The 13,736-nt window shown below is 36.6% G+C and overlaps 1 protein-coding gene across 1 annotated transcript in view; it reads right to left on the bottom strand.

The window, feature by feature from the left end:
* Positions 1 to 13,736, bottom strand: part of CYP20A1 (cytochrome P450 family 20 subfamily A member 1) — a 69,537-nt gene that overhangs the window by 33,535 nt on the left and 22,266 nt on the right. Inside the window, exons 2-4 of the mRNA XM_081260437.1 lie at positions 7,513 to 7,562; positions 6,408 to 6,574; positions 4,555 to 4,697 (exon numbers count right to left, since the gene is read on the bottom strand). Coding sequence (XP_081116563.1) covers positions 4,555 to 4,697; positions 6,408 to 6,574; positions 7,513 to 7,562 — 360 coding nt within the window. The remainder of the gene's footprint in view (positions 1 to 4,554; positions 4,698 to 6,407; positions 6,575 to 7,512; positions 7,563 to 13,736) is intronic.

Genomic DNA, 13,736 nt, shown 5'->3' with positions numbered 1-13,736 from the left:
ATCTGAGTTAGAAACTTTGATAAAGAGGTGTCATTTCAGAGGATCAGAAAAAATATAAGCAAGGAGAAATGTTCATAGAACAGAAGACTGTGGAGGAGAGGCAGCCAGCAAATACACGACAGGAAAAACTACTTGTCACACAAAAGGCAAGGAAAGGTATTGAGTGGTTACTAGGTCCTAGGACCTATTGTTAGGTGTTGTACATGATTATCTCATAGAATACCCACCACGATTTGTAATGTGGATTTTCTTGGTCCCAATTTGGAGAGGAGAAACAAAAACAAGGGTCAAGTATGCATAAAGATCATGCAGATACCAAATAACAGCAAGGCGCAAAGCCTCTGCTACCTGATGCCCAGGCTTAACAGTCTTTCACTATACTATAATGCTATCTTTCCAAAAAGCTACATAAATATACAACAATAAAAAGCTTTGTTTCAAGTATAATATTAGGAAAATGGAAGAAAAATAATCTAAGATGGGAGAGAAAGAGGAGAAAATTGATTACTCTTGCTATGTTAGTATACCCAGGTTGTTATGGAAGTTTAGAGAGGGTACACAGGGAGAATATACTTAACTACACTGGAGGTTTGAGTAGAGTTAGCCAGGGAGGGTTTGGAAAAATGTTTCAGAGAAGAAAATAAGAGAATAGACCCATGGAAGTTAAAAGAAGAGTTAGTTAAAGAACTGAGGAACTTTAAAGTGACCAGTGTTTAGTCAGTGATTTAATAGACATTTACTAAGAGCCTGCTCTACACCAAAAGTCAAATATATAGTAGTAATCAGAATAGTCCCCGCTTTCAAGAAACACAAACTTCAGTGATACACTAAAAGAATTACAAATCAGACTGGGAATGTTTCCCAGTGGTAGAGCACTTGCTGGACATGCATAAGGCCCTGGGTTAAATTCTGAGCCCACCTCTCATACACACACAATACTAACTGGGAAAAATGATGTGAAAGAAAGGCAGTGTGTCACGATAGCACCTGAAAAGGGATGGTGGGATGATCAGAGACAGCTTCTTTGGGAAAGTGACATTTAAGGCAGAACCTGGGGGCTGGGGCTGTGGCTCAGGAGTAGAATGCTCATCTAGCACGTATGAGGCACTGGGTTCAATCCTCAGCAACACATAGTAATAAAATAAAGATATTGTGTCCATTAAAGCTAAAAAATAAATATTAAAAATAATAATAAGAAAAAAAAATAAAGTAGGACCTGGCTGGGCACAGTAATCCCCGAGACTCAGGAGGCTAAGGCAGGAGTATCCCAAGTTTGAGGCTGGCCTCAGCAACTTACTGTTATTTTGAGACAATGTCTCAAAATAAAAAATGGAAAAAGGGACAGGATGTAGCTTAGTGGTAAAGTGCACCTGGGTTCAATCCCTAGTACCAAAAATAAGTAAATAAATTAACTAGGCCCTGAAGAATGCACATGCATTAACTAGATGTGTGGATGATTAGGGAGACATTCCAGGCCATGGAAACAGCATATACAGAGGCCCTGAAAAAGAGAAAAAGATATGTCTGAAGAAATAAAAGGCAAGTAGGGCTAGAGTATACACACAAAAGAGGATCAGGAATCGGGGCTGGAAAGGTAGGCATGCAAACTATACATACTCTCCAAAACTACATTAAAAACTCTGGAGTTTTTCCCAAGAACACAGAGAAAACTGAAGATTTTTGTGAAGGGAATAGTAGGAGGTGTATTTTGAATGTTTCTATCTAAAGGGTTCTAGACCTAGAATCTACAGCTTCCAAAGGGTCTGTACATAGAATCCATGGGTCCACGAACTTAGATGAGAGGAAAATTTATTTTTCTCTAATCTTTTACGTAAAATTTATCTTTTTCTCAATTATGATTATAAGCCCTTTTATTTTTTAACCAATACAAATCTCAAAATACTTAAACATTGTATTATAGTTATTATAAAAATCTCAAATTCATGGTTGTATCCCTCAGAACATACTACTTTAAAGTCACAGAAGTTTTTGGAAGCACTTACATGTTATTTAATATATTAATAAAGATGTATGTATATTATAAGATCACAAGTATTTAAAAAAATAACACTTTGATGACTGCATTGGTTTCCTTTGTAGCTAATTATTTTAAAATGTTATTCTCAGGGCTGAGGATGCAACTCAATTGTGGAGCATTTGCCCAGCATACTAAAAGGCCCTGGGTTCCATGCTCAGCACGGGGAGCGGGGCAGGGAGAAAAAATTATTCTGAGTGAAGTCCAAAGGTTTCACTAAATCACCAGGAGTTTATGTCATAAAAAGAACCTCTGCAGAGGGCTGGGATTGTTAACTCAGTGGTAGAGCACTTGCCTAGCAAGTGTGAGGCACTGGGGTCAATCTTCAGCACCACATAAAAATAAATAAAGGTATTGTGTCTATCAACATCTAAAAAAAAAAAAAAAAAAAAAAAAGAAGAACCCCTGCAGAGGATGGAAAACAGATGGGGAGAGGGAGCCACAAAGAAAGGAGAGGAACAACCAATTCAGGTTAAAAACAAATTATGAAAATTTAAGCTACAGCAGTAGCAGTGCTGATGAAGACTAGACCAATTTGAAGATAATAAGGAGGTCAAATTATTATTAGAGATTTTTCTCAAATGTGATTTTCAAATAAGACTATCATAAAAAATTTATAATACAATTGTAAATTTAAAATGCAGAGTTTATTCATACAGTATTATGCTGATTACACTAAAATTCTATTGTGCAAAGAAAACACTGGAACATTATAAAGTATTCAAAAAATGTTAAACATGGTTATTACTGGATGATGAATAGCATTAAAAATGCTATTTTTTCCTTTGGATTCATCTAAAATTTACCATACTTTATAAAATAACTATAATAAAAAAAATTTTAAAGTTATTTTGGAAAAATGTTAATGAAATGAAAAAATACTTATTGTATGTTTTGAAGTAAAAAATATGTAAAATTGTGTATATAGTATGATCTCAATAATATATTAATATTAATATATTGTGATATAGTGAAATTATGGGTAACTTCTTTTTCTAATATTTATTTTTTAGTTGTAGTTGGATACAATACCTTTATTGATTTTTATGTGGTGCTGAGGATTGAACACAGGGTCTTGGACATGCGAGGTGAGTGCTCTACTGCTAAGCCACAACCCCAGCCCCATGGGTAACTTCTTTATGTTAGATTTTCCATGTTTACTACAGTAACCAAACAATACTTTTATAAATTATATTCATTAAAGAAGGCATAGATGGATGGGTTAGCTTTGGAAAAGAAAAGGGATTCTGTGAGTTGAGGGCACAGATTAGTGGTAAAGTGCTTGCCTGGCATATGTAAGGCTCAGGATTCAATCCCTAGCACTGGGGGGAGAGGAAGATTTCTTATGGTTGAAGATCAGATGGAACAAAGGACTGAAATAGGCTGGGGGTAGAGCTCAGTTGGTAGAGTGCCTGCCTCACATGCACAAGGTCCTGGGTTCAATCCCCAGCACCACAAACAAAAAAAGGACTGAGATGACTAAAGTCTATTGGTGGGAATAGGACATTGAAGGAGTCCACATATTAGGGGCTCTTATCTCAGTAAAGCAAGAAATCTATGGCAAGCAAGGGGTTGGGTATGACTGGCAGGACTAAAATAAGGGTTAAGGTTTGGAAGAGTCCTGTGGAAATTCAGAGAAATGTCAGATAACACACTGCTCAGAAAGATCTTGAGTGACAAAAGTAAAATGCTATGGATTATTATTCTGGTTCTGAGACTTTGGAACTTCTTCTAAATGGTCAGCCCCCTCTCTCAGGGATTCAGCATCTTTAAGTAGAAACCCAGTAATCTGCGTTTTTATTGAGGAACTTTTTTTTGTCTTTTAATATGTATATTTTTATTGGAGCTTAATAGTTATACACAGTAGTTGGGTTCATCCCAATAAACTCGTTCACACATGGAAATCTATTTCAGTTCATGGTCTCCCCCTTTCCCTTCTGTTCTCTTCCCCTCTCCCATTCTCCTTCCTCTACTCTATTAGACTTCCTTTCACTTGTCTATTAATTTATATTTGATTGGTTCTTTATGTTATCCTACACTTCCCTCCCCCTTTTCTTTATTTTACTTTAGCTTCCACATATGAGAGAAAACATTTGACCTTTGAGTTTGACTAATTTCATTTATCAATATATTCTCCATTTCTATCCATTTACTGGCAAATGCCATAAATTCTTTCTTTCTTTTTTTAAGGGATTGTTTTAAGTGATTTCAGATCATATTTTAGCAAACACTGGCTTTAGAAGCTGGCCTAAAAACAATGGAAAAATGGATAAAACCTCATATAGTCTCTCTGTTCCCATCACTCTGACTTACACACTGAGTCTAGATGTTCAGATGTTTGTTTTGTGGGGTTTTTTGTGGGCATGTGTTCTTTTGTTGGTTTTGTTTTAAAATTTCAGGAGAATAAAAATCAGCTTAGAAAAACAGGTGAAAAAAGAGTGGCAAAGTCAGGGCACACCAACAGTTTAAAAATATTCTCTACAATGCAGAACATCAGACCAAACTACAGAGCACCTTACCTTCAGGAGGAGAGCAAAATTACTCTGCAGAGACTTAGTCACACTATTTTCATACAATTTTTTCCTCAGGTGGTTTTCACTTCCACTCCCATTGTCAGATTGGTATTTCAATAATGACTTTAGCATGGTTTCAAAAGGGTCCACTGAAACAGAGAGATTATATCTAAATAAAAATAATCACCTCAAAATAAAAACCCAACAAATATGTCTAGCAAAAAAATAAAATAAAGAAAGAAAGAAATAGGGAAGCAAGGGATGACAGCGCAGAGTACAACAATTTTTTTCACACTTCTTTAACAATCTTTCCAAAATGTGAACAGTTCAAGAGTCAACTAGCTAATCAGATTCCCAAAAACATTTATGACCCGTTATTTTTTGTTACAAAATGCTACCTTTATCCTTTGTATTTGATTTGTCTTATTTGCTTATGAATTACCTCCTCTACCCCACCAATCTGTCTAATCCTATCACAGAACAAGATTCTTTAAATTAATATAGCTTTACTATATACTATATTATCTGATGGTACAAAGTTTTTCTTTATTAATATCTTTTTTAGATTTATCCTGGCTGCTTATGTACATTTTACACTTCCAGATGCACCCAGGAACTCCCCACTCCAGTATAAAGCATTTAATCTGGAATTATTTTTTCCACATTTTTATTGGTACATTATAATTGTACACAATCATGGGCCTGTTATATATTTGTACATGTACATAATAATTTGGCCAATATCATTCCATGGTATTTTCCCTTTCCTTCACCTCCTCCCCGCCCCCCCCCCCCCCCCCCGGTCCTTTTCCTCTACTCCACTAATCTCCCTTCTACTTTCATAAGATCCCTCACAACCTTTCTTTTTCTTTTGTCCTCCCTAGCCTGCACATATGAGAGAAATATGTGACCCTTGACTTTCTGATTCTGGCTTATTTCACTTAATGTTCTCAAGTTCCATCTATTTTCAAGCAAATGACATAATTTCATTCTTCTTTATGCTATTGTGTAGATACACCACATTTTCTTTATTCATTCATCCACTGATGAACACCTTAGGCTGGTAAACTGTACTGCTATAAACATCTGTATGTATATGTTGCTACAGTATGCTGACTCAAATTTTTTAGGATAAGTATCAAGGAGTGGTATTGCTGAATCATACGGTGGTTCCATTCCTAGTCTTTTGAGGAACCTCCATACTGATTTCATAGTGGTTGTGCTAATTTACAATCCCACCAACAATGTAAAAGTTCTTTTTCTCCACATCCTCACTAGCATTTCTTATTGTTCATGTTCTTGATGAGTGCCATTCTAACTGGCGTGAGATGAAATCTCAGTGTAGTTTTGCATTTCTCTAATTGCTAATGATGATGAACATTTTCTCATATATTTATTGGCCATCTGTATTTCTTCTTTTAAGAATGTCTGGTTTAGTTCATTTATACATTTATTCATTGGGTTGTATGCTTTTTTGATATTACACTTTTTGAGTTCTTTACATATTCTGGATTTTAATCCTCAATCAAAAGAGTAGCCAGCAAAGATTTTCTCCCATTCTGTAGGTTTTCTCTTCACATTCTTAATTATTTTTTTTGCTGTGCAGAAACTTTTTATTATTTTCTGAACCATCAAAAGATCCTACAATAATTTACATTTTATTGTGTAATCTATAAAAGAAAAAATACACTTTTACAATACTGAGTTTTAAGTGTGTAATAAAGATTTCAGCACAATGACTAGTACACAGTATAAAACATTCACTAAATATTAGCTAATCCTACCTAAGAATAATGTATACTTCTTCATAAACATTTATTCTTAAAAGATAAGGATCAACTAATAGACATTTAACTTACATGTCTTATTGGGGTTGATATGCTGCTTCAGTACATCCACAGTGCCCAAACTAACCACAAGACGCCTGCCAAACCAGAAAGAAACCACAGGCCCATATCTCTCATGCAAACCAACCAGGAACTCGTGCAAACTTCCATTGTTCACTATATCTGGAAGATTACCATCTCTGATAAAAGAGTAAAATTTAACAAAGTCATCCATCAATTTAACTTGGAAAAAAATCAGAAAAACCATACTTGATTCTGAATTACCTACATAAACAGATGAGGTTATGATTGTGAAATTCAAATTACTGCAAAATCCAAAACTCAATTACATTTGCCCTTTTGTTATATTTCTATAGGTATATTTAGACATGGATTTGTATGGAAATTACTCTTCAATGCAAATCAGAATGTCACACAATGAACATGTGACACATTCTGGAGAACTATCCAACTACTATAGCACCTCGTCCTGAGATAGCAGTGGACATCATAATAGGCTGATGAAATCAGATCAATTATGGCAATTATTTTCTTTTTCCTTCTATCTTGTCCTTCTATTGTCTGCTTTTTCTGGCAAGGAATAGTGAAAGCAATTAATGTTTCTGATTTACAAAGTCCTCCTTTCAGCTCTTAACAAAGTTTAGTTCTATGTCCACAGTTAAAGTTAAAGCAAATAAAGGAAGCGAATAAGATGAATAATCCAAAAATATGGTTTACTTTTTACTATATATATTTTTAGTTATAGATGAACACAATATCTTTATTTATCTTTTTTTTTTTTAATGTGGTGCTAAGAATCGAACCTAGTGCCTCAGGCATTCAAGGCAAATGTCCTACCACTGAGCCTCAACCTCAGTCCCTGGTTTACTTTTTTTTTTTTTTTTATTTTTTTAGTTGTAGGTGGACACAATATCTTTATTTTTATTTATTTATTTATATGTGGTGCTGAGGTTTAAACCCAGGGCCTCACGCGTGTGAGGCAAGCACTCTACCACTGAGGTACAACCCCAGCCCCCTGGTTTACTTTTGATACCAAAAATAAGTTGATTCCAAAAAGTTTATTCCAAAAATAAGTTTACTCCAAAATAAGTTTATTCCAAAAGAAATAATTACTCACTTTTCTTCAGTTGGAGTAATCCCTGGAATTCCTGCAGCCTGTCTGGAAGCCTTCAAGAAAAAAAAAAAAAGTTTAGTATAATGAATTATCATATATCCCACAAGTCTGATGTGTTTTATCAAGTCATATGTAGGACCTTAAGAAGTGCCTTTCCAATTCAAGTTGACTCTAAGGAATTATTTCTATATTAAAATATTTTAAAAATAGTGCCTCTGCATACAATAGAATTACCTTAATATTCTTCCCTGCACCAATTAAACTAAATTATTCAAAGAATATCCTTTTTTTTTTTTTGTGATTGTAGATGGACAGCATGCCTTTATTTTATTTGTGTATTTTTTTGTGTGTGGTGCTGAGGATCGAACCAAGTACCTCTCATATGCAAGGCAAGCACTCTGCCACTGAGCTATAGCCCCAGCCCCCAGGTACATTTTTCTTTGTTCTGAGTCTATGAATTGTGTCAGCTGGTTTGACTTAAAAACACAATCAAGTGGTGCTTGGTGGTGTAGGCCTGTAATCCCAGCAACTTGGAAGGCTGAGGAAAGAGGATTACAAATTCAAAGCCAGCCTCAGCAACTTAAGTGAGGCCCTAAGCAACTTAGCAAGACCCTATCTCAAAATAAAAAATAAAAAGGTCTGGAGATGTGGCTTAGCACCCTTAGGTTCAATCCCTGGTACAAAAATAAATAAATAAATAAATAAATGTTCATGCTTATAATAACTTCATCCCGGAAACAATCACACTCTTTCTAATCAAACAATTGACCGAAATACAGTGATTGCTATGGACTGAATGTCTGTGTCCTCAAAATTCATATGCTGACATCTAATTCCCAAAGTGATGGGACTGTGGGAGGTAAGGGGGCAGAGTTCAAATGAATGAAATTATGCCCTGGTTAAGTTGGGAAGGAACCTGTTTGCCCAGTCCACCATGTGAAGACAGAGCAAGAATGCACAATCCATGAACTAAGAAATGAAGCCTCACCAGAAACTTCCCAGTCCCCAGAACTGGCAGAAATAAATTTCTGTTGTTTATAAGCCATATACCTTATGTATCTATAACAGGAGCCCAAAAAGACTAAGACAATGATATTCCTCTTTTTTTTTTTTTAAATGTAGTACAGTCAGTAAGGTGTCTGGAATAAAAATATATTAAGTGATAAGAGAATTCACAGTAAACTGTTGAGTGACATCCTTTAAGGAATGAATTTTGGGGGAGTTTAGGGGATTTTGATTTTTTTACAGTTTTCTTTTTTAATTTTTTAAGTTGTTGATGGACCTTTGTCTTATTCATTTATTTTATATGTAGTGCTGAGAATTTAACCCAGTGCCTCAGACACGTAAGGCAAGTGTTCTACCACTAAGCCACAACCCCAGGCCGATTTTTTTTACAATTTTCTACTGGGTTTATGGTGGCTAGGGCTGGGGATCAGCGTTATTTTAAATTTTATAATAAGAGTATGTTACTTACTAAACTTTTTACAAAACAGTTATTAAATAAATACTCAGCTTTAGAATTAATTCTGAATTTTATCAATGAAATTGACTAGCACCAATCAGAGTTTTATATATTTGGCATTCTTCTTTTTAATTAAATTATATATATATATATATATATATATATATATATATAGAGAGAGAGAGAGAGAGAGAGAGAGAGAGAGAGAGAGAGAGAGAGAAAGCGCGCGCGCAGCGGCCCCAGCAACTTCTAGCTGCCAACTGATTGGCTCCTTTTCGGTGATGCTCATTGGGCTGTTTCCCTGCCCTTTCAGACCATGGAGCTGCTCATTGGGGGACTTTTTTGGCTCCACCCATGCGACCCAGCCAATCGGCCTCAAGAGCAGGAGGAGTGGGGGAGGTTGAGAGGCTTGTGGGAAGCCAGTGGTGGCAGTTGGGCTCTGAAGGTTTTTCCTGAGGAGCTGTTTTGTTTGGCGTGTGTGGTTCTAAAAATAAAGTTTGTTTCTTTTGACAAGTGGCTCCTGAATTGTGCCCAGCCAGACTGCGGCATATATATGTTTTAGTTGGACACAATATCTTAATTTTATTTATTTATTTTTATGTGGTGCTGAGGATCAAACCCAGTGCCTCACATATACTAGGCAAGCCTTCTACCACTTCTACCACTTCTACAACCACAGCCCCCCTTTTTTTACTTAACATAAAGAAATACCTATTTATGTATTTACTTGGACACTTTATTATATTGCCAGAATTCTTGAGTTTTTGTTTTTGTTTGCAGTGCTGGGGACTAAATCCAGGCCTTGGGCATGCTAGGCAAGTGCTCTACCACTGAGCTACATTACCTACCCCAAAATTGTTTAATTATTTTTCTATAATTTTGCTGTAAAATATCTGGCCTATTTATTTTGTTTTATAAATCACTAATGCTATGAAAATCTTTATATAATTTTACTTTTTCACTTGTTGCCCCCACTCTTGGGGTATGTGCCAAGAGAAATTACATGTTGATACTAAAAGAGTTTTACAGTTTCTGCTAAATACTACAAGATTGATATTAGGCAAAAATTTGTATAACTTGCATTTAACAGATGACAATGTAAAATTCTGTCCTAACACAGTGGGGAAATGAAGGAGCAATCTCACGTTAAACACAAAACAAAAAGAAAGAGCTGATGCCATGAAACCTGCCTATATTTCCAGCTACTCGGAGGCTGAAACAAGATGATGGATCACTTGAGCCCAGGAGTTCCAGCCCAGCCTGGGCAACAGGAGAGAATACCACTTAAAAAGGAAAAAAATAAAATAAAATCAATGGTGTAAAAAATTCTAACTTTTATTTTCTAGGCTCAAATTATCAACAAGTTTCCCAATGTCTCTTTTAACTTGAAGAAATGATAACATTCATCTATTATCTTTTCCTCCTGAAATCCCAGGAAAAATGAAATTAAAGAAATAAGAAAGGAGAGAATAAGAATAAAGAGAACAGAAAACAGTAGGTGAACAATTCAACCAATTTCTCTTAAGTGTTAAGCTGTCAGAGGAATGATTAACTGACACAGTTGAGAGCCCTCTTCTCAGGCGGTCTGCAAAGGATTCCCATAAGAAGTAGTTAGATTTGTACTCTATGAAGAGGAACTGCAGAATAAGACACAAAGTAAGACCTAAGACTTGAACCATTAATTTAAAGTCTGTGGTCAGATTTTTCCAAGCCCCCAGAAGGCCTTCTCCCTTCCTCTCCTTCTGGAAGCTGAGATTCCAGATTCAGGAACAATGGGTTGAGTGTGCTAACATCTGTAATTCTAAGGAAAAATTATTTCTAAAGTACAATTCTATATGAAGTCAAACTGTTATTTAAGTATGAAGATAGAACAGAGATTTTTCAAACAGCAGGGTCAGCTAAAATTTCTTTTCCATGCATACTCTTGGGAAGCTACTGGAAAATGATATACTGCAGCAAATAAAGGAAGAGAGGAGGAAAATACAAAACAACCAAAGAGAGGAAACTATGTGGGATCTAGGAAGCAAAGTAGACAATACAGGTGAAAAGATCAAAGGTAGTGAAAAGACAAGAGTTATTGCAGCAGGTTGAGATGGAGACCAGTACTGACGGGAGAAGAATGACGGAGAGCTCCAAAAATGATGTGTTCAAGGGGGAAAAACAGAACTAATGTGTTTGAATAGCTGGACGATTTTACTGAGTGGTAATATGACAGACCAGTATTTGTAAAGTCCACTGACAGGCAGGAAAGAAAAAAGCTTTTACATTGTGTAAATAAATACAACCCTTTCCCTAAACCTGGATACCACTGCTCCATCAAGCATGAAGAGGGAGTCTTGAATTCTATTACTCTGGATATGACAGTTCCTTCACTAACTATACTTCATAATAGAAATGAAGGGTGAGCCCCAGAATTCCAGGTAAATGCTCTTCTACCCTTTACTGTAGCTACATTTCGAGAGTACCTAACATAATGAGGGGTATCCCAAACTGGCATGCACCTTGAAAGAATCTACAAAACTTTAATCTCCTGTATAATCATTGTCTTGCCATCATAGGCCTTGAGACCATTCAGAATGATGCTATTAATACCTTTTTTCTTACATTAGATAACACAAGAAGCTTAGGACTACCATTTTCCTCATCCCCTAGACCAGCCCAGGAGCTCCTGGACTCTGGCTTTCACAACTCTGTGGAACTGGCTCATTAAAACCCTATTCTGGAGCTTTTCAAGATGGCAAAATAGAGGAGGTCTTGTTCCTGGCTGCTCCGAGGCATGAAACCAAGAAAGTAGACAGGCAGCTTCTTTACAAGGTGAGAGAACAAAAAAAAAAAAAAGCAAGGGGGTTGTATGGAGAGATTTTACTAGAACTTAAAACTAGACATTCAAAGTAGACCAGGGACAGAGGAGGTTGGCTATAATAAAACAGGAAAAAAATCCCCAGCAGCATAGCTGCTGCCTTGGCTGGAGGCTCGGAAGCACCTGCCAGGGTGGTCCCTCTGTGAGCATAGTAGAAGGATAAGGGAATTAGAGAAATTTGCATTTTTTAAGCCCAAGATGTGTCTGGATACAGAGTGTTTAGAGATCAAGAGCACAGCCCAATAAGCCTGAAAAAAACACTGTGTGATATCTACGGGCAGAGAAAGAAGCTGCCACCTCTCTAAAGGACATGCAGAAGACAAAGGAAGGAACCCATTTTGCAGCTGTGGTGCGGGGTCCAGCAGCTGAGGAAGCCCATCCTTGGCAAACCTGAGTCTGGCCCAAAATATAAGCCCAGTAAACACATTCTGCACAACACAGTGTGCTTAAGTGACCAGGAGAAAATCAAACGGGGAGAAAGATTTACATGGGAGACAACTGGTCATGGAAACCTACCTGGCTCTCCCCCTCCATCTCCAATCCAACTGCTTGCAGGACCTGCTGGGAGAGACATATCTAGCCTGGAACTCGGAATGGTACTGGTGGGAGAGATTGTTTCTCTAAACTTGAAACCAGGAAAGGTGGGGTTTGTGGGTGACATGGGGGACTAAAAATTGTCTCCCCACCACACAAGTGGATTTCCCCTGAGGTACAGTCTTCTAGCATGGACCAGCAAGTGCTGGGCACTAGAGGTGTGCTGATTTAAAACCTCCAGACCAACTGGCATTCAGCAAAGAGCCTGCAGCCCACCTAAACCTAAACTTGCCTCCTGGAATTCCATCTACAGGATTACCTCTCTCACTTCAGTAATCCAGAGGGTGGAGCATCACACTCCAGAAAACCCAACCTAAAACTGCTGAGAAGAGAAGCTGAGAATGTTTTGAACATTCTCAACAATGGAAAGAACTGTTAAATTTTTTGTTAAGATTTTTTTCTTTAATTATTTTTCTCCATTTAATTGTGACCTTGATGGTACATGGACATTTATACATTTTCATATTTCTTTTTCTTCATCTCTAGCATCTCTGAAGCCAGTTATATTTCATGGATTCGTTTTTTTTGTGTGTGTGTGTGTGACCTAGGATGTTTGATTAGTATATATTAGTTTTGTACTCTTTTATTTTTATTTTTAATTTATCATATATACATATATATGTGTGTGTGTGTGTGTGTGTGTGTGTGTGTATATATATATATATATATAATGTTTATAATCTCCTACCTATTTCCTTGATTGTCTCTCTTCTTCCATTACACAATCTCTATTGTTCTCTCTTTCACTCTTCCTTTTATCTTTTACTCTGTCTTCTCTCCTCCTCCCTCATAATTATCACATCCTAAAAAACTCTGGTCTCTCCCTGTCCATCATCTGAAATTCTAAATGCTTTTGCAAACTTGCTATATAGTAGGCAATAACTGATCGTATCATTTCTGTTTATTGTGATAATTAACATTGTAGATGTCATAGTAGGAACTATTTGGTTTAATGCTGCATATTGTTTGCATTGTTGTGATTATTTGTCTCCCCCTAAACAGTGAGATACTGGAAAACTTCAGGGACACTATACGTCCAACAGAGTGGAAACTCTACTGCCTCTGATCCACTCTGATACATGGGTAGACATATAAACAACATGAAAAAGCAAGAAAAAAATTTACCCCAAACAAACCAAGATACTCCAGTAACCAATTACATCAATACCATGCTGGAAGAAACACCAGAGAAAGAGTTCAAAATGTACATAGTTAAACTGATCTGCAAAGTAAAGGACAGTATAATGTAGTGAGCCGTTTCTGCGAACTGCGGTCGCCATTACAAGATGGCGCTGGCTCGACTGTGGTTTG

This window comes from Spermophilus citellus (genome assembly GCF_964194105.1).
Source record: "Spermophilus citellus genome assembly, chromosome: 11".
Lineage (NCBI taxonomy): Eukaryota > Metazoa > Chordata > Mammalia > Rodentia > Sciuridae > Spermophilus > Spermophilus citellus.
Note: the sequence above shows the minus strand (reverse complement) of the source record. Positions and strands in the feature narration are given on the sequence as shown.